This window comes from Furipterus horrens, unplaced genomic scaffold, assembly GCF_987537825.1.
Source record: "Furipterus horrens unplaced genomic scaffold, mFurHor1.1.pri manual_scaffold_6, whole genome shotgun sequence".
NCBI classification, from domain to species: domain Eukaryota; kingdom Metazoa; phylum Chordata; class Mammalia; order Chiroptera; family Furipteridae; genus Furipterus; species Furipterus horrens.
Window position 1 is genome coordinate 107,730,895 of NW_028327176.1, and position 22,758 is coordinate 107,753,652.

The window sequence follows — 22,758 nt, forward strand, 5'->3', positions numbered from 1 at the left end:
GAAATATCTCACTGGAAATAGTAGAATATAGTACTAAATAATTCCTATGAACAATACAAAATAAACTTGTTAAAGTTGCCCTGTCTTACCATTTTTACCTGACATTTTAAAATAAATTTTTACATAGTTTCTTGTATTAAAAAGTTTTTACAAATTTTCTTTTATTTAAAAAATGTTTAAATTTGAATGCATTTAAAAGGAATACTGTAGTGAAAATATATGTAGAAAAAGTTATTCATTTATAGCAGAATAAAATCCATAATATAATTTCTCTATATTTTGTAAACTTATAATAATGAAACTAAAATTTAAGTTGACATTCTAGCTAATAAAAAAGTCCAATTACATGTATGTATGTAAGTAAATATTTCATTAGTTTCCTAAGGCTTCCTTAACAAAGTACCACAGATTGGGTGGGTTAAACAGAAATTTATTGTCTCTGTTCTGGAGGCTAGAAGTCCAAAATTAAGGTATCAGAATGATTGGTTGCTTTGAGGGCTGTAAGAGAACGACCTGTTGCAGGACTCTCTCCTTGGCTTATAGTAGGCCGTCTTCTCCCTGTGTCTTCATACCATCTTCCCTCTATGTGTATGTCTCTGTGTCCAGATATCCCCTTTTTAGAAGGCAAAAAAAATAAGAAAAGAAAAAAGAAAATGGTGCTCCAAACCTTAACACCATCACCACATGCAAAAGCAGTAGCCTTACATAACTGTTTAACTGGGTCCCACGATTGTAGAAAGTCAAATTGCTCTAATAAATCCCTTATTCCTTTTCATTCATAATGGCTTTATTTTTCTCAATGAATGCTAACTGACATGCTCCCTGGGAGAGGTTGTAGTTTGACCTTCAAAAACACATGTGGAAGTCCTAATTCCTGTGAATGTGATTTTATTTGGAAATAGGGTCTTTGCAGTTGTAGTCAAGTTAAGACGAGGTCATTAGGGTGGGCTCTAATCCATAATGGCTGCTGTCCTTAGAAGCAGCAGCAGAACAGATATGGATAGAAACACACAGTGGAATCTAGCACATCAAAACAAGGCAGAGACAGAAATTGTGTTGACACAAGCCAAGGAATTTCTGTGACTTCCAGAAAATGGAAGAGGCCAAAAAGGATTCTGGCCTACAGGATTGGAGGGAGTGTGCCCTTACAAACACCTTAAACTGTGAGCATGGCCAAGATATGAAGAAGCAAAGTACTGTGCATTTTTGGGGGTAGGAGAAAACAGAACAAAGTAGAGATTTTAATTAATGCAAGAAACATGAGGCTATTTATAGGACACACTTAAATTCATACTTTTAAAACAGAACACCTAACATTACTTTTAACACAAAAAATGTTCATAGGCAACACTGAAGGCTCCAAAATAAGTATATGTATATGCTTTGTTACCTTTCCATGACACTATCCTTGGAGCTCACATGTAAAACATCTTCATAAATTAAATCACTTCTTAACAAGGGAATTGTAGAAACTAATATGCACTGGATTCGTGCTTGGAAGGAATCCCATTCACCTTTTGCTGAAATCAGTTTTTATCAAGGGTTCTGTATCATAAATATGAGGCAAATAAGTTATCTTGCTGTTTCTAAATATGATTAGCAAACATTTCTTATTAGTGCCTTATTGCTTGAACAAAAGTTATAGGACTCATAAATACTTGAGGAGCCTCATTATAAGTTTACCTTTATAAAACAAAGAATCGTAGTTACAGTTGAAGTTGGTATCTGTTTAATTTTAACAATGACTTGCTATAGTTAGGCTTTGCTTGATATTAGAACAAATAATTAAGTCACTTTTCTGAGCTTCTATTTTATCTTCTTTAAATGAATGTTAAAATAGTATCTACCTCACAAGTCTATGAGAAAGAAGATACACAAAAATATGCTATGCAAATTACTGTAATTACAATTTCCTTACCAAAATGCATTTATGGCACTTAAGTGTGTATATAATAAGTTGTATGCATTATGCCGGATGGAAAAATTAGGATCAGAAGTGATTTATGCCATTATTACTGATAAGTGTCTTTGCTAACTTCAGATTGTTATTGTTTTCTTATGTACACATATATATGTTTGCATGTGCAAATAAATGCACTTTATATATATACATGGAGAGAGAGAAGAGAGAGATGTAACAGTTCACCAAGAGTAAAATCATTATGTATACCTGGCCAAGAAAAATATTCTTTCAGAAATTGTGTGGATGGTACTTAAATAAATTTTAAAGGAAAAATTGTACTACCTCTGTACTACTCAATTTTTATTAGAAATGAGCCTTAGCATCCACAATGACATTTCTACTATTCCCAAAATTTCTATTATAACTATTTCACTCCCTTCCCTCTCCTTTTATCTTTAAGAGTTTATTAAGTCTAATAAAAATGTAATAATGGCCACCCAAGGAGAAAGCATACATGTTTCTCTGGATCTTTGACATAAATACCACCATAGCATTTAAAGAACTCAATTACAGTTCTATCACGGAACATATTAACAAAGGAATACAAATTAATAAATGAAATTCTCTGGGGTTTATATAATGTCAAAAGTTTCTCTCATGAGCAGCTTTAGCTTAAAAGTGTTAGAATCAGCAATTATGACAACTCAAAATGTCTCTAGACATTGCTAAATGTCTTCTGTAGGCCAAGTACCCCCACTTGAGAACCACTGAAATAGAGCATGATGTCAGCACACTGAAGAAATGCAAGCTGTGCTGGTGTGCTGTCCTGCATACTCAGAAAAAATGTCATTGACCATCTGAGTGTCCTGCTCTGTGACCCTGCTCTCCAGAGCCCATGAAATCCTCCTGAGTAGAAATTGTCAATGTACGTTCTGAAGTATGTACACAGAAGAATCACAAATCTTAGAGATGCAGGAGTGGGGAGATGATGTAAATATGAAGCTGACTGTGAACTGGAATGATGACAGCTTAACTAAATATATCCAAGTAGTAAAGGTGGCTAATGACATCGAGCAAGCTAGCTTAAAATGTTTTTACGATGGAGTACAGAAATTTATATTCATAGCAGAACATTAGGAAAAGGTTGAATTATACAGAGCAGATTTTCTTTGGGGAATATATAAATACATATATTCATGAAAAAGATTAATGCAAGTAAAGCACTTAGCACAGTTCCAGACACATGGAGAATATCCATTAAATGGGTAAGTGCTGGCTATTATTCATTGTAGTAGTATTACTGGTATTGATAATTTTACTTGCATTATTTAATTTTTTATAAATTTAAACATTTTAACACTTAGGAATATTTCTTCTAGGATACAACACTCTCTCTCTCAATCTCTCTCTCTCTCTCTGTCTCTCTGTCTCTGTCTCTCCTCTCTCTCAGAGGTTCCTATTCATCTCAAAAGACCCAACAAGGGTAAACCCCACTCAGTGGCTTCCCCTAAGGTCCCTTACCCTCCCACATGAAGAATTAATTTTCCCTTCATGTGTGTTTCCACAACACTTACTGCATACTTACATCATAGTGCTTAGCACATTGTATTATAGTTATTAAAGTCTGTGTGCAGCAGGCCTCCCACAGCCCCCAGCCCCCAGGCTATGAGCTTTTGAGATCTTATTTACTAGGCCTTATGCCCCTGCACTTGCCACTTGGTAGGCACTTGGCAAAAGCATGCCGAACTCAGCTGAATTATCTGGAAAATTCAATCATGTGGAAACCTCATTTCCCAATACTGCCAGATATATGAGGTGTGATTGAAGAGCAATGCCCTCTATATAGAATTTGAGGCTGTCAACCTTTATGAAAAGATTAAATAAGTGAAATGATGCAAAGTGTGTTAACTTTTGACCAAGAAAAATAAAGATTTGGATAAATATCAGAACACTACTTTGAATTACACACATTTAAATATGAGTAAGGATAAATGGGGGAGGTGGTAGATGTTAAAAAAAAGTATATAATTTTTAAAGTTTTAAGCCTCACTTAAATAAGTATGTATAAAGAGATGAAATAATTGCCATTTCTTATTTGATTACATAACGCTGTCAAAGCATAAATAGACTAGATGATTAATAGAGCCATGTCTTGAATATAAAACATGCCTAAAAATATCATTTTAAATTATTGCAAGAATACAAAATGTATATATACACACACAGATATGCACTGTCAAATGTACCGCATTAAAGACTATGGTCTGCACTGACTTTTCAATTATTTCTAAGTTTAATTCAAAATACTATGCAGATAAAATTCACAAATTTGAATATAGATGTTTTAAGAGGTGACCCTAGCTTTGAAAATGACCAGAGGTACTAGTTTCTTCTCTTTACTTCCATTTTACTTCTTGATTTAAGAAATATAGGAAACCACAGATAATCAATAACAATCAGATTTTAAAATTACTTTTTCAAATTAAATTTTCATTGTGATCACATGAAATATATATGTAAATGAAGTATTTTTCACCTATTTCTCCTCATCTTCAGAGAATTAAAGTCAAGGTTCCCAACTGGCAGAAAAATTTTCCATAAAATAAAGGAAAGAAGAAACAATATTCATTTATCTTCATTTTCTGTGGGGAAAATAACGCCTTCCATAGCTTGAGAAAAACTATGAGCAATTTATTTTGAAATTCTGATTTTTGCTTTGTTTTGTCTTGATTTTTACACTTCTTGAACTGGGAAAGTGGGAATACTAATTTATAAAGAAATGAATGATATAAAGTTGTTTTATTATCTTTTCTTTCAACTATAATTATGCTGCATGTTTCTGATTATAATAATAGTGTTTATTACAAAAATTTAGAAAGTACAGAAAAGAGGGAAAATCAAAATTTAAAGTTACCCACAAGCCTGCAACTAGCACTTGAGTCTTCCTTCCAATCTCTTTTCCACATGAATTTAATTAAAATTAATATAATAATATGTATTATTAGATTTCCCTGCTTTTGGCCAATTAACATTACAGTCTGAGCACTTCCAAGGTTACTAAATATTTTTAAAACACAATTTCTACTTGTCGTATAAAGTATAGCATTTCCATATTTTTAGAAAATGGAGTGTAACTTATTTTCTTCTGTTTAAAACTTTCTCAATTTATGCACTTGTAAACAGTAATGTTTGGACAAATGTTTATACATAAATTATCTCATCTTTCTAGATCTCTGATATTTCTGTAAAATAAATTATAAATAAGCAGTTTTCAATCCCCAAACCATGTCAACTGCATTTTATAGGAGAGTTTGACTTTATCTACCACATGTTTTCAGGGACAAGTTCACAGATAGCTCCAACAGTATTGCTGTTAGGTTGGGTGTTGTTAATTTCATTGTTAGGTATAAAAACATAGTAATTCCTTCTGTATGAATTGAACATCATATGATTTTTTATTAAGTAAAGGCACCTAGCAGCATTTTGCTTACTTCACTTTTTTAAAGAAGTAGATGTCAGCAAATGTTAGCTACTGTTATTATAATAACCACCTACTATTAAACTGTATGAAAATATTATTTATTGACCAATGTATTTATTAAGTATGAACTATGGTCTTCATACTGTGATAAGCATTAGTCCTGCCCAAAGATCATAATATCATTCATTGTTCTGAAATACTTATTTTTGCTTTTATTCTTTTCAGATTGATCAGCTGAGACTCCAAGATGTACAGCAATTTTCCCATGTATGAATTCCAAAGCCTGTACTCTTAATGCTGTACATTACCATTTTCTATGGTGACACTGGAATCCTACATAGAAACCTGAAATATTCTAAGAGGCATTTATATTGTTTCCATATTTTGTATCCCTTAAATAACTCCTTTGGAGGAGAAAGTTACGTGCCTAAAGTGAACCCTATATCCCTAGATCTATAGATATGATAGGCAGAGAATTGCCTTTTCTTACCCGGTAGATTCATGACCCCATGGCAATAAATAAATGATTATTTCAATGACAAGGGAGGTATTTTGCCAGAGATACTCTCCCTGATCAGTGCTATGTAGAACTGAAGGGTATGCATTTGTGAGTTTGTATGTTTCAGAGACTGAAAAGATAATTGGGGGAAAAAGCCCATATACATTAGCAAAAACAACTACCACAGAAGACAATAACCCTACAGGATGAAAATAATAATGTAGCCACAATACTAAATAGCTAATGTGTAAAAATATAAACTTGGTGGACTTGAATTAATACCAAATTAAATTTACAGAATTAATTTTTCAGAATAATATTCTGTACATTGGATAGAATCTATTCAATCTATGCCATCGAGAGTTTGGAACAGCAAAGGAAGAGAACATCAATTGAAGATATACATGTACTTTAGATTTTAGAAATCATTTTTCAAAAACTCAGGAAAAATATCCATAAAATCTTAAATGTTAGAGTAAATTTAAGCACATTAAAATACATGAAGAGTACATTTGTATGATATATGATCTGTATATTGAATTGCATGTACACTTGAAAACTATATGATCTTATTAATCAATGTCACCCCAATAATTTTAATTAAAAATTTTAAAAAATATATGTAAAGACTTAGCAAAATTATACCCAACAACAATAAAAAAACATATAGATGTAGTTGTAGAAAAAATGAGAGCAATATTTTTTAAATTGGTACAATTGAAGAAATATCAAAGTTTCATGATACACATTTGTTCCATACTTTAAGAGAAATGCAATTTCCCAAAACTATGAACTCTGATAAGCTAAGCGTGAATACTAAAAGTACTATTAGTACTATTAGTAAAAATCTGCATGGATTCATTCAGAAATAAATCTACAAATTACTATGAATAGACCCTTCTATTAGTCTTTATTCTCATCATTATTACCATGTCCTAAATTATATAGTTCACATACTTAGGAAAGCTTGAAGAGGTAGCTAGTTCAATGGATGATATTCAAAAATATCCTAAGAAGATAGAACAATAGACCTAACTAAAAGTTGAGTCCTTCAATCATGGTCAGTGTAAAAGTCTGTATATAGATTTTTTTAAATCAGTAAATACATTCCAGAGAAGAGACCTGACATACCAACAGTTATTGTTAAAAAAGACCAACCCAACTTAATATGTTAAATAACCATGTGCAAATTCAACATGCATAAAAATGTAATACGAGTGACCAAATAAATAATAATAATTCAAGCATTTTATAATATGTTAGCAGATGTAGTATTCCTATCATGGGTAATAATGATTTCAAAACTTTAAAGCATACCAAAAAAATTTGTAGTGCTAAGGATAAATAAATAATAAACTTATTTAAGACACTATCCCTTTTTAAGCAGCTGACAGTCCAAGTGGAAAAAGAGACAAAGAGATATATTTGGAGTATTATTTTAAATTCATGTCACTTTATTTTAAAAGATGTCATCATTATTATTTTTTTAATTTTATTTTTTGGTTTTTCAATTACAGTTGTCCCATTTTTCCCCAATTGCTCCTCCCCACCCAGCCCACCCCTTCTCCTACACTCTTATCCCTCCCCGTTGTCCATGTCCATGAGTCATCTATACACACTCCTTGACTAAACCCTTCCCTTACTTATCCCCCTTCTCTCCCCCCCCCCTCTCACACCTATTGACTGTTATTCTGCTGCTTGTTCTATTTAGTTCATTTGTTTATGTTGTTCTTTAGTTTCCTGTATTAAGTGATATCATATGGTATTTTTCTTTCTTTGTCTGGCTTATTTCACTAAGCATAATTCTCTCTAGTTCCATCCATGTTGTCGCAAATGGCAGGAGTTCCTTCTTTCTCTCTGCTGCATAGTATTCCATTGTGTAAATGTACCACAGTTTTTTGATCCACTCATCTACAGATGGGCACTTAGGCTGTTTCCAGCACTTGACTATTATAAATAGTGCTGCTATGAACATAGGGGTGCATAGGTTCTTTTAAATTGGGGTTTTAGGATTTTTCAGGTATAATCCTAGCAGTGGAATCGCTGGTTCAAAAGACAGTTTCATTTTTAGTTTTTTGTGGTAATTCCATATTGTTTTCCATAGTGGCTGCACCAGTCTGCATTCCCACCAACAGTGCAGTAGGGTCCCCATTTCTCCAAATCCTCGCCAGCACTTGCTGTTTGTTGATTTGTTGATGATGGCCATTCTGACTGGTGTGAGGTGGTATCTCATTGTGGTTTTTATTTGCATCTCTCTGATGACTAATGATGTTGAGCATTTTTTCATGTGTCTATGGACCTTCTGTATGTCCTCTTCAGAGAAGTGTTTGTTCAGTTCCTTTGTCCATTTTTTAATTGGGTTGTCTGTTTTCTTGATGTTGAGTTGTATAAGCTCTTTATATATTTTAGAGATCAGTTCCTCTCTGAAATATCATTGGCAAATATGTTTCCCCATATAGTTGGTTTCCTTTTCATCTTGCTGATGTTTTCTTTTGCTGAGCAGAAACTCTTTAGTTTGATGTAGTCCCATTTGTCTATTTCTTCCTTTATTTCTCTTGCCTTAGGAGATATATCCATGAAAATATTGTTACGTGAGATATCTGAAATTTTCCTGCCTATGTTTTCCTCTAGGACTTTTATGATGTCACGGCTTACATTTAAGTCTTTGATTCATCTGAGTTTATTCTCGTGTGTGACGTAAGTTGGTGGTCTAGTTTCATTTTTTATGCACGTCCCAGTCTAGTTCTCCTGGCATCATTTGTTAAAGAGGTTCTTCTCACTCCATTTTATGTTCCTTCCTCCTTTATCAAATATTAGTTGACCATATAGTCCTGGATTTATTTCTGGACTCTCTATTCTGTTCCATTGATCTGTATGTCTGTTCTTATGCCAGTACCAGACTGTTTTGATCACAGTGGCTTTGTAGTATTCTTTGATGACTGGTATTGTGATTCCTTCTCCTGTGTTCTTCTGTCTCAAGATTGCTTTCGCTATTCGGGGTCTTTTTTAGTTCCATATGAATTTTTGGATTATCTGTTCTAGGTCTGTGAAATATATCATTGTTATTTTAATAGGGATTGCATTGAATCTGTAAATTGCTTTGGGTAGTATGGCCATTTTGATGATGTCCATTCTTCCAATCCCAGAACATGGTATTTGCTTTCATTTATTTGTATCTTCCTTAATTTCTTTCTTCAATGTTACACAATTTTCAGAGTACAGGTCTTTCACCTCTTTGGTTAAGTTTATTCCTAGGTACTTTATTTTTCTTGTTGCTATAGTAAATAGTACTTTTTGTTTGTTTGTTTCTGTCTCTGCTATTTTATTGTTGGTGTACAGAAATGCCTTAGATTTCTGTACATTTATTTTGTACCCTGCTATTTTGCCAAATTTGCTTATTATATTGAGTAGTTTTTTAGTGGAATCTATAGGGTTTTCTAGGTATACTACCATGTCATCTGCATATAATAATAGTTTTACTTCTTCTTTCCCAATTTGGATGACTTTTATTTCTTTTTCTTGTCTGATTGCTGTGGCTGGGACTTCCAACACTATGTTGATAGGAGTGGAGAGAGTGGACATCCTTGTCTTGTTCCTGATTTCAGGAAGAATGCTTTCAGTTTTTGTCCGTTGAGTATGATGTTGGCTTCTGGTTTCCATATATAATGTTAATTATGTTAAGGTATGTTCCCTCTATTCCCATTTTGCTGAGTGTTTTCATCATAAATGGGTGTTGTACTTGTACTTTATCAAATGCTTTTTCTGCATCTATTGATAAGATCATGTGATTTTTGTCTTTCATTTTGTTAAGGTAATGAATTATATTTATTGATTTGCAAATATTAAATCATCCTTGCATTCCTGGGATGAATCCCACTTGATCATGGTGTGTGATCTTTTTAAAGTGTTGCTGGATCCTGTTTGCCAATATTTTGTTGAGGATTTTAGCATCTAGCTTCATCAATGATATTGGCCTGTGGTTTTCTTTCTTTGTTGTGTCTTGACCTGGTTTTGGAATTAGGGTAATACTGGCTTCATGGAATAAGTTTGGGATTTTTCCCTCTTTTTTTGATTTTTTGGAATAGTTTGATGAGGGCAGGAGTTAGTTCTTCCCTAAATGTTTTGTAAAATTCTCCCGTGAAGCCATCCAGTCCAGGGCTTTTGTGTGCCGGGAGATTTTTGATTACTGTTTCAATTTTCTTCTTTGTTATTGGTCTGTTGAGACTTTCTACTTCTTCTTGATTCAGTTTTGGAAAGTTATATGTTTCTAGAAATTTCTCCATTTCATCTGGGTTTTCGAATTTCTTGTCATACAGTTGTTTGTAGTAATTTCTTACAATCCTTTGTATTTCTGTGGTATCAATCATGATTTCTCCTCTTTCATTTCCAATTTTGTTTATTTGGGTCTTCTCTCTTCTTTTCTTGATGATCCTGGCTAATGGTCTGTCGATTTTATTTATTTTTTTCAAAGAACCAGCTCCTATTTTTGTCGATCTTTTGAATTGTTTGTTTAGTCTCTATGTTATTTAATTCTGCTCTAATCTTGATGATTTCCTTTCTTCTACTTAACCTAGGTTTTGTTTGTTGTTGTTCCAGTTCTTGTAACTTTAGGGTTAGATTTTTTATTTGAGATTCTTCTATCCTTTTCAAATATGCCTGCATTGCTATGAACTTCCCTCTCAAGACTGCTTTTGCTGTATTCCATAGGTTTGGGGCTGTTGTGTGTTCATTATTAGTAGTTTCCAGAAACTTCTTGATTTCTTCTTTGATGTCATTTTTAATCCATTCATTATTTAATAGCATGTTATTCAATCTCCATGAGTTTGGATGTCGTTAATTTTTTTCTTTGAGGTTGATTTCTGGTTTCAAGGCATTGTGGTCTGAAAAGATGCTTAATAAGATTTCAATTTTCTTGAATTTGTTGAGGCTTGTTTTGTGTCCTATCATGTGATCTATCTTTGAAAATGTCCCCTGTGCATTTGAAAGGATGTATATTTTGCTTCTATATATATCAGTTAAGTCCATGTGGTTTAGTGTGTTGTTCAATGCCTGTATATCCTTGTTGTTTCTTTGCTTCAAGGATCTGTCTATTGTTGATAATGGAGTGTTAAAGTCCCCTACTATGAATGTGTTGCTGTTAATATCCTTCTTGTGAACTTCAAGTATTTTCTTTATGTATTTGGGTACACCTATGTTGGGTGCATATATGTTTATCAGTGTTACATCTTCTTGATGGATTGTTCCCTTAAGTATTATGAAATGTCCTTCTTTTTCTCTTTTTATGGCCCTTGCTTTGAAATCCATTTTGTCTGATATGAGTATTGCTACCCCAGCTTTTTTTTTTTTCATGTCTGTTTGCTTGGAATATTTTTTTAAATCCCTTCACTTTCAGTCTGTGTGAATCTTTTGTTTTGAGGTGTGTTTCTTGTAGACAGCAAATATGTGGGTCCTGTTTTCATATCCATTATGCTACCCTATGTCTTTTAATTGGAGCATTTAATCCATTTACATTTAAGGTTATTATTGACATGTATTTATTCATTTCCCTTTGTACCTGTGTTCCTCTCTCTCTCTTTTTTTCTTCTTTTTCTTAAAGCATTCCCTTTAGCATTTCTTGCAATGCTGGTTTGGTGGAGATGTATTATTTTAGTCTTCCTTTGTCTGAGAAACTCCTTATTTCACCTTCCATTTTGAACGAGAGCCTTGCTGGGTAGAGTAGTCTTGGTTGTAGGCCTTTGTTTTTCATTGCTTGGAATATTTTTTGCCATTTCATTCTGGCTTGTAGTGTTTCTGCTGAGAAATCTGATGATAGCCTTATTGGAGCTCCCTTGTATGTTATTAGCTGTTTCTCTCTTGCTGCTTTTAGGATTCTCTCTTTGTCTTGAAATGTTGCCATTTTAATTATGATGTGCGTTGGAGTGGGCCTTTTGGGGTTCCTCTTCATTGAGACTCTCTGTGCTTCCTGGACCTGCATGACCCTTCCTGTCATCAGGGTAGGAAAATTTTCTGTCATTATTCTTCCTATCAGGCCCTCTATTCCTTGTTCTTCCTCTTTCCCTTCCCTCTATTCCTTGTTCCTCTTCTTCTCCCTCTTTTATTCCAATGATCCAGATATTATTTTGTCTCATGCTCTCCTGTAATTCCCTTAGACCTTTTTCACACTTTTTCAATCTTTTTTCATTTTGTTGTATTGTCTGGGAATTTTTTTCTACATTGTCCTCTAATTCACTGATCCAATCCTCTGCTTCGTTTAGCCTGCTTTTGATTGATTCTACTGTGTTTATCAGTTCAGAGATTGTATTCTTCATTTCTTCCTGGTTCTTATTAATAGTTTCTATGTCCTTTTTTATGCTGGTGTAGTTCTCCATAACTTCTCTGTAATTTTCTTGGAGCTGTTGGTAACTTCCTTGGCAGCTGTTGTAGTTATTTTTGAGGTTTTTGAGTACACTGAGCTTCTTCACCACCATTATTTTGAATTCCATGTCTGACATTTGGTTTATGTTTCTTCCATTTACTTCTCTTTCTGGGGATTCCTCTTTTCCTTTCATTGGGAGGTTGTTTCTGCATCTTACCATGTTGGATTCTTCTTGTTTGTTTTTGTTTTTTGAATTTGTCTGCTTTGATTTCCCGCCTTTGAGGTATGAGATTCTTTATAGGAGATCTGGGGGTTTCAGTGGTGCAGTCTCTTTGATCTCCTGAGCCTGACGTTATTGGAATACCCTTTATGTCATTTATTTATGCTGTTTGGCTATATTTCCATTATTCTTTGGTGAGACCTTCCATCTGGCTGATTGAGAGTCACTCTTCCTACCTTGTCTTGAGTTCTTTCGTGGAGATGCTGTTAAAAACATAAACACACAGCCCAGGCAAGAAACCCACACCCTCAGAAATATCCCCCACCCTCTTTCCCACTGTTGGTAGCCAATAAGCTAGTATTAATATAAATGTAGAGACGTTAGGACTATTATATTATAGGAGAAATAGGTAAGAGTTGTTTTAAATGAAGAAAGGAATGATTTTTGAGAGGGTGGATGATAGAGTAGTAATAGTAGCAGGTAGTGTCAAGACTATGCAAGACAGTAAGTAATGTTTACATTGTATGTTAATAAAAATAAAATAAAATAAAAATAAAAAAGAGAGAGGGAAGAATGCAGAATAATATAAGAAAGTGGTAGTGTATAGTATTAGATTTATATAGTAGTTGTATGCTATATATTTAGTGTGAAAGGGAGACTAAACAAAACTAACAAAAAAACAACAATTAAAAATGAAGGTTGGGAGGTAGAGATGGTATGAAACAGATTAAAGAGATGGTTTAAAGAGAAAATAAATTTTTCCCCTTCTTCTCCTTTCTTTCTTCTCCTTTAAAAAAATTTTTCCCTTCCTTCTTTCACTTAAATTTAAAATTAAAAAGAAAGTTTTTACTCAGTTCAGCCTTTGTGTGCAGTCTTCCTTTTCTGGGTCCACACCTGATCAAAATTCCATGAGTTTCAATTTTTTTCCTGGTTGGTTGCCTCTGAGGAGCTCTGGTTGGTTTCTGAGGCTGCTTTTCTCTCATCAGGGGCCTGCTGTAACTATCTGCTGTGAATCACAGCGTTGGGTCTCTCTCCACTTGTCTTGCTGCGCCCTCCAGCAGTCCTCAAGCTTCTCTAGTAATGCTGTTCTGTTGGCAAGCCAGTGCGTATGTTCCTAGTCCCGCTCTGCCTTGGATCCTGCCTTTGCTCCTCCTCCCAAGAAGTCTCTGTGTTCCCAGCCGCAGCACTGATCTGTGTCCTTCCCTGGCTGGCAGCGCCTCTCCGTTCACTTGAGCATTCTACTCGCCTGCTTTGGGCCCTGACCGAGACTGTGTTTCTGATGCAGCTTTCCTGGCCCGATTTCACTTTTCTGATCAGTGGCGCTGCCATGGCTGCGTGCACCCGGTACGCGGTGCTGCCAGCACCAGTCTCAGTTCACACAGCTTCCCTAACTCTGGGTCGCTCCCCGTGCCCTGCCTGCCGGTCCTGAGCTCTGACTGAGACCAAGTTTCCAACGCAGCTCTCCCGGCCCAGTTTTGCTTCTCTTTTTTAAGTGGTTCTGTGATGCGTGAACCCGGGGGCGTGGGGTCGCTGGCCCAGACCTGCCTGTCTGGAGGATCTCCACCCAGATTCAGATCATACAGTTTCTCACAGTCTGGGTCACTTGCTGTCCTCCTGCACCTCTGGCCGGTTCACGGAAACCTTTCTACTGTTTCCCATGGGACTCCGCTGTTCACTGCACCCACAGGAGGCTGCAGTCTCCAAGGAGATTGGGGCGGTGAGCAGGTCTGCAGCGGTCCCTCCGGGTTGTGGTCTGTAGGAGTGAGGGGCCTGGTGGGTCCAGTGACTCCTCCCGAGAGCACTGCTGGGCCTTCTGCTCTTTTCCCCTCTGCTTTCGCTCTCCCTTCCCCACTCGAGCTGTCTGAAGTTTGTACTCACTCACTCATCTCCCCGTCCGCCTCCCAAGCTTTCCACCATAGGAGCAAGCAGACAACACTGCTACTTACTCCGCCACCGTCTTCCCTCTAAGATGTCATTACTATTTAGTATTAAAAATAATGTAATATGCCAGGCTCTGTCCCTGAGAAACAGAAATTAGTATCCCCATTTTATAAATAAAACCAGTAAATTGAGATTGAAAACAAACAAAAAGCAAACAAGCAAACAAACAAAAACCTCACCCACAGACAAATAGCTAGTAATTGTTAAAACTGATAAAGGAACACATAACTTTATGCTTTGGAATTACTACTCTTAAAATAACAGTATATGAGATCTGTCTAGAAGATATCCAGCCATATAATATGAAAAATAGAGACATTTATTGAAGATACAAGATACAAGAAACATTGTACACAGGACAATGATGCCTCAGTCCCCTTCAAAGCAGGCACCTTGGGACCTCACACAGTTCTCCCAATCACTATCAGCTGCCCATCGTAATTTTATCACTGTCATCAATGGTCTGAAATCTCTTCCCTTTCAAAGGTGATTTTAATTTTAGGAAAAAACAGAAGTTGTAGGGCACCAAATCTGGGCTGTAGGGGAGCTGAGTCACCTGGGTGATTTGATGTTTAACCAAAAAACTCTGCATGAGATGTGATGCATGAGAGGATGTGTTGTGATGAAGCTGCCAACGGTGAAGTTGGCATTGTTCATGTGTGCACATTCCAGTCTGCCTTCCTTGGCTGGAAAGTTACATCGATGTCATCCAAACTGTTCTTGTTATATTAACAATGGCTGGATGTTTTCAGGACAGACGTCTTATAGAGATCAGTATTTATTAAAATATACCCTGATGAACCAGCAGTTCATAGGATATTAAGTATTACACACACACCCAAAGAGGAAGATTCCATAGTCAAATAATTTTGAGCAAGACTAAGTAGGGTTATAAAGCTTTTCCAAGACTTTAAAATTCTGATGTGCATTGTGAATCTCCTAGTGGGTGATCTAACTGGTACACTTTTCAAATGAAATTGACCTCAGACTTTTAATTTATTTTTTTTCTTCACTGAGTATTGTTATGAGAGTAGTATTCCACGGAATACCCATTGGGAAACTCTGGCCCTCCAGAAGACCAAGACAAATCTAAATGTCAGGAACTAGAAATATTCAACAAGGAGACAAAGGGGCTTCAGATGCTCTCTTTAAATATTTGCCTTAAAAAGAAAAGGACATAGTATTTTAGCAAAGGGCAGATCTAGATCTAATGATTAGAAGCTACCAGGGATGGATTTGACCTCAATATAACATTTCAATATAGTTTCTTTAAAAATGTAAGAGCTGTCCAACAAAAGGGGTAAATCACCTGTAAAAGGTATTACCCAAGCAATTTTATCACTGTGTGAAGGGTCTGAGAACACTGCTAAGCTCCCTGCTTTACTCTTGTATTTGATGGTTCATTTGCAGTAATTATCGAATGAGATTTTCATATATTTAGTACTTCGGATTCTCTGTCCATTTTTGGACCATTTTGAATTAAATATTTTAGAAACAGAAGACATACGTTAACTGTCAAACCTATTGCAAATATGATGTCTTATATCAAAAACATACATAATATTCAACCTATATTTTCCAGTTCCTTGTGATTCAGTCTGGGAAGGTTTTATATTTATAAGAACTTGTCCATTCTTCTAGGTTACTGAACTTGGTGGCATCTAGACTTTCAGAGTATCCCTGTGTGATTTTTTTGTATTTCTGTGGTGTCTGTCATAACTTTTCCACTTCTATTTCTGATCTTGTTTGTTTAGCTCTTTTCCCTTTTTTTCCTTAGTGAGTCTAGCCAGAGGTTTGTTGATTTTATTAATCTCTTTATTAAGTTCTTTGTTGTGTTAATTTTTGTATTATGTTTTTGTTCTCTACTTTAATTGTTTTAAATTTTATTATTTCCTTCCTTATGCTGATGTTGGGCTGCATTTGTTTTTGTTCTTCCAGTTTTTTTAAGATGTAATTTTAGGTTTTTTATTTGGGATTTTTATTGTTTCTTGAAATAGGCCTATGATAATAAAACTTCCCTCTTATTAGCACTTTTGCTGCATCCCCAAAGTTTTTATTTTTAATTTTAAAAATGTGTTTACTGATTTGAGGGAGAGAGAGAGAGAGAAAGGGAGAGAGGGAGAGAAACATCAATGTGAGAAAGAAACATCAATTGGTTGCCTCCCATATGCAAACCAACCAGAGATCGAACCTGCAACCCAGGTATGTGCACTGACAGGGAATCAAACCCCCACTGTTTTGGAGTATGCTACCATACTCCAACCAACTGAGCCACATTGTACAGGGCTGCATCCCAAGAGGTTTGGTATGTCATACTGTCATTCTCATTTGTTTCTGTGTATCTTTTGATCTCTTTTTTATTTCTTCTTTAACCCAAAGCAATTAACAAATAAGACAAAGAAACAAAAACCCATAGACACAGACAACAATACTAGAGGGAAAGGGTTCTGGGGAAAAGGTAGTAAAGGGTAAAGAGATTCAAATATATAATGACAGAAGGAGATTTGACTTTGGGTGGTAATAACACAATGCAATATACAAAGAATGTGTTTTAGAATTGTACACTTGAAACCTATATAATTTTATTAACTAATGTCAGCTCAATAAATTTAATTTAAAAATATGCATAACTACACAATTTACATTTAATGCCAGTGAAAACCAAAGTCTCTCTTCACTAACTTACAAACCACCAAATGATTTAAATGATCTTAATTATGAAGTTTGTGTGTGAATAAAAAAACGGAAGTTTTCTCATTTACAAAATGACACAAGAGAGCTGGAAAGCCCATGTAAGGAAGCATGCAACCATGTAGCACAGAGATTGGCGTCAGAATTAGGGAACAGCTATGGAATTTAGAAGACGCTTTTCAGATTGATTACTTTTAATGTGTCCGTACCTGGCCTTCAATGCCATTGCACCCAAAGATTTGATAGAACACATGGGTTACCAAATGAATTTTACTACAATTAACGTATGTTTGCTAAAATAAATTAGACATTAAGTCCATACCTATTTGCATATTCCTTGATGATCTGATATATGCTAATCTTAATTGTTTCATTTTCAAATCGATTGTTGCTTCGGTCCTTGTATATCCTGAATTCAGCGGCTGTAACGGCTTCTCCATGAGGAATTTGAGTAAGATCAAACCGGAATTCTTTGTAATGCCTTCGCTGGTGAGAAAAATCCTTATCTCTTTCAACTGAAAAAGAAAAGAGAAAAAAAGTGAGCCATTTATAAAATACAAAAATTAATGGTAAATTCTCCAACTTTGTAATTAAAGCAAACAAGCAGGACATTATAAAACTGGGGAAACACTGAAACCACAGACTTATATGTGTTTCCAGTTGAAGGAAACTCTACAAATCAATAGCCTTTACTTCAAAAGCAACAGAACCTCTGTGGTTTTATACAAATTCCTGGGTCCTAAATGGAAAGACTATCCAAAAATATTTCTTAAAGTGAAGGTTGTAAAGTGATTACTAGTATGTATCAAGTACCAGAACACAGAGGGTTCACACAAGAATTAGGACTATGTTACAAAAACTTATGGAGTTCCAGGTGAAGGTGGTGGTGAGATTTATCACAGTCAAGGGGGGAAAATAGGAAGAGAGACTGAGAAATTGCAGCACGTAGGACAGCGTTTATGACATTTTAGAGGTCAAGGACATAAAACAAATTCATTTTCAGAATAAAGATTATTGCTAGAATGTTTTCCCCAGAAGAGTTTTCCTTCTCCTTTCAGCAAATAAAAAAACGTTTAAAGTTCACTTACATTAGTTCATATGGATTGTCTAGTATAACTCCTTGCCTGGGGCACAGCATACAGCCTCCTGAAAATCTCTCTCTGCTCTTACTCAGAATTGAGAGGGGAATGTATTTTCCCTTTTCAGCAACTTTCCTGTCAAATAAAGTCAGATAATATTTCCTCTTGGGAATACTAAAGGATGTTGAAGAATTCAGCAGAGTAGGTGTCCAGCATATTATTAATCTGGCTTTGTAAAATAGTTTATTATTTGATACAGTCTATATCTACTGGGTACCAAAAACTTTCTTACAAAAAAATACCAATTCAAAAGGTTCATTTTCACTTATGCAATGTCATTTGATGGAGTTCAGTTTCTCAGTATTAGTGAGTTTCTCAAAATCTCAGTTATGTAAGATAATATAAACCGGGTTACAAAAAAGTCCACTCCAAAGCACTGTATGCACAGTGTCTCACAATTACAGCCTACAATAACTTTTTAAGTTATTCCAGTGACATGTTTAATTGCTAAAATTTCATTCCAAGGAAATGAGAAAAGGTATGCTGTTTAAATAAATTTACCAAGTTCAAAAACTGGATTGAGATACAAAAATAGCTTTAAGAGATTAATTGAAGTTATGTCAACACTACTATAAATATATGAATCTTGGGGCCCTAAACTAGAGAAAGGGTTAAGATTAAGAAAGGGAGAAGAGGGTCATGGCCATCCAGGAGTGACTGTGGGAGCAGAGGCTGCTAAAGCTCTGGGTTCCGGTGCCAGACGGATTTCACGTCAGAGAGGAAGCTCCCGACAAAGGCTCCCACAATTCTTCGCCTTTATCATCCAAAATAACCTCTGGCCTCCTTTCCCCAGAAAAGAAGGCAGTGGTTTAGGAGAATGACGATCTCATCTCCACTTCTCCCACAGACACCTAACTAAGCCAGCAAAGGGAGAAACAGAAGCTATACCTAGAAGCAATTTTGTCCTATTGGAGCTTAGCAAAGATGGTGCTCCTGGGCTGCCTGGCTCACTTTCACACAACCTCCCATGATTTATAAAGTTTTGTTTTCTTAAAATATCATTGTCTTAGTCCTAAAAGATATCCATTCCCAGGAAGATTATTTATCAAGTTTTCTTTAAATGAGGAATGTACCCTTATTCTTAGAATCCTATTTTGGTAAACCGTTTAAACCTCCTTTGTGTGTAAATTCTGCTGGCCATACTGTAGACTGCCGTGAACTTGGCTCCTTCGTCTCCATTTGTCCATTCTCCTGACCGAACCATTTGAGACAGAAAGTGCCAGGATAGAAAATACCTAGAAACTGGGCATCTAGTAACTGAAAGCACATATATGAATACAAAGCAAGCCACAACTTTGGTTTACAGAGAACTAAAAATAATTTGATGTAAACTTGTTCTTTCCTGATCTTAATTTAAATAAAGTAGATGACATTATGAAGCAGTCATGTTTTATGAGACAGCTTTCAATATCACTTATTTAGATGCCAGGCACTGTTGTAAGTATTCTTAAATAGTAATATGTTACACTCCATCACAACCTTTGAGGTGGGTTCCATCATTATCCTCATTTTGGAGATGAAGAAACTGAGCAGGTATAGAGAATAAGTACCCTGCCCAAGAGTTTGAACCCAAGCTTCTATGCCACCAGGCTACATTTTTTAAATGTCAAATATGCTACTTCTGCTTATATACTATTTATTCTTACCTTAATTTATGAAGTATTTATGTTTTAATAAAGATCTAAAACCTCACATTCACAAGTTCAAAATCCAAAAAGCTCTGAAAATGAAGAGTTTGGCTTCAAGTTCATTTGGCAGAATAAGTGGAAATTAACCGATTTGAGGTCATTTAAAGTTCCTATTTATTCCACTTTAATATGAATATTTATTGCTTTACTGCAGAGATGTTCATTTGTTTGACGAGGTGGCAGTGTCCCAGCTCTACCTGAGGAGTTCCATGCTTTATGATATGCACACCAAGTGGTCATTCAGAAATACATTTTCTCTCTTTTGAAAATAAATATTCAAAATTCTAAGTGGTAACATTTTTCACTAACAATCCATTTTATATTTGAAATTTAAACCAAAGTATAGTCCTGAAAATAAAGGCTGAGATATGAGTTTGTTAGGATCCAAACTAAAGCATGTGCCTGGATAATGCAGATGAGTTTTGAATACATATTATGTAAAGTCATCTACTGTTCTGGAATCCCCTGTGAGATGTTTCTGTAATAAAGTGGAAAGCTAGAATTTCATCTGTTATTATAAAATTTCAGGTTTATAATCCAGGCTATTTAACCTAACTCCTTAAGGGGGCAAATTTTTCAAAGAGTTTAATGAAATTTATATTAAATATACCACACAGAATAAAGTTGTAGTACAGATTTGTCCAGTGATTCAAAATCCTATATCCTACTGCTTTGAATTATAATGTCACTAGTAAATTTCATGGAACATGTTGGAGTGAGTAATGGAATAAAACTTTTCTTTATATAGCATTGCACTCCTAATGATGCTCACAAATATTCACAAGGTAATCTCAGTTACCTCAAAGAGTAATGCTAGGGAGGATCAAATATTAATATCCCTGATTTAAGATGAAAAATCGGGTGATGACAGCTAGGTGGTAACAGATGTCTGTCTTCTAAAGCTCATTATAAATCTTTGTTCAATGTCCATACCATCTACATAATGACATCCTGCTGTTCTGTACTTAGAGACTAGTTCATTGTTAATATATTTAAGCAATATTTCTCAGCAATACACAAAAAATGTGGCAAATAGGGTGAAGAACCAGGAGTTTGATCATCAATATATAATTAAAATGTAACACAAACATTGCCTAATTAAAAATGTCTTCTAATAAATATTGATTGAATGAAAACTGTATAACTGGATCAAAACCATGTTTCATCCTTTCATTCAATATTATCTTTGTTACATTCCCCAGATATATGATAATAATTTATTTAACATTCATTTATTTGGCACATATTTTATTTAATCCACACAATGTATATATGTCCATAAAATTCTATGGACATGTCTAAGCAACCATCATGTATTTTGGGAAAGAACAGATTTGATCCAAAGGTCAAGATTTCAATTCTCAAGTCCTGGACATCACAGCACTTTGCTTGTTTGTTTTTCCTGGATTTGGTTTTGTTTGTTTTATCTAATTATCACTCAGGAAAGTTGATCTTCTTTCAATACTTTGATTCTCCTCTAAGATGCTCCTACTCGATGGTTGCCATATTTTCCAAATTCTGCTCATTCTTCTAGAACTCACTCCTTCCAACCAATCTTAGCAATTGTGGTATAGTCACTCATTTCATATTGAGTCTATGTTTTATCTAAGAAAATGAATAAACAAGTGATTGTATCCATAACTTGAATTAATATTATCAAATATTTATACTTGTATGTGAGGTCATTCTTTTATTACAACCATATTTTAAAATAATTGTAACTCACCATCTGGATCCCTTCATACTCTAACCTTTTTTTTCTACCATACACACTACCAAAAACAACACTTCTATAACAGATGAAAAAGAATACACACACACATTTTTTATATTTCATAAATGTAAGCTTTTTATAGGTGAGACCCATGCCTTGTTTATATTGTAATGATTTTGGTCAATATTAAGCATTCTTTTTTTCTGTATATGCATACTACAGTGTGCTATTACTCATTGCGATTGTAAATGGCTTGGAAAGTCTAAGATAAGTGATCAAGAAGAAAAAATTGTATGTATATTATTCTTATTTTTTAATTCATATTATGTTAAATATTTGGTTCTTTCAACTCACTTTTTAATTTATATGTTATATCAACTAAACACCCTGAGTATCCTAAAAAACCTTTATTATCATCTCTAATAAAATTACCAAATTAAAATATGCAAGATTCCATAAAAACCATAATTACATTCCTATTTACTAATAGAAAAGACTCTCAATTACTGGACCAAAAAAAATAAATAAATAAACCCAAAAGCAAATAAAACAAAACAGAGGAGGGTTAGCTCATTCAAGTCAGAACAGAGACCTGTCAAAGAGATAGAAAGACAAGGGTTAAAACATAATAAGATCAGAAGGTTATAACTCTTCTCTTGTGGAAACCACTGGTTTATCCCATATCACAGACACCATTTTCCTCATGTGAAGTGGAAAAGTGAATTTAGGAACAAATATAACTAGATTTACAACACCCATATTGTATCAGTAAATTCACCTATGAAAACTGTACTTAAAAATAGTACACAATGACATGCCATTTTTATATCTGCTTACATATCTAACAAGATCAAAAGGCTATATTTTGCCAGTCACGCATACATTGTACTTAATGTCACATGCTCTTCTCCCATTGTCAGTTATGATACATGCTTGTTTTGAAGATTGTTAAATGTATTCCAATAAATATCACCATTAAAATAAAATAAGTTAATCAACATAGGTTTGCTTATTTTTCTGAGCTGATTGTTGCCAAGAGTGCTCTCTACAAAAATTAAAAAGATTTGCTTTACTGCATAAACATACACCCAACCTCACTGAAAATAACCCATCAAAAATTCAGCAAT

The 22,758-nt window shown here is 34.7% G+C and overlaps 1 protein-coding gene across 1 annotated transcript in view; it reads right to left on the bottom strand.

Moving 5' to 3' along the window:
- BMP5 (bone morphogenetic protein 5) overlaps positions 1-22,758 on the bottom strand; it is a 124,773-nt gene that overhangs the window by 42,215 nt on the left and 59,800 nt on the right. Inside the window, exon 2 of the mRNA XM_090280489.1 lies at positions 17,413-17,605. Within this exon, the coding sequence (XP_090136615.1) occupies positions 17,413-17,605 (193 nt within the window). The remainder of the gene's footprint in view (positions 1-17,412; positions 17,606-22,758) is intronic.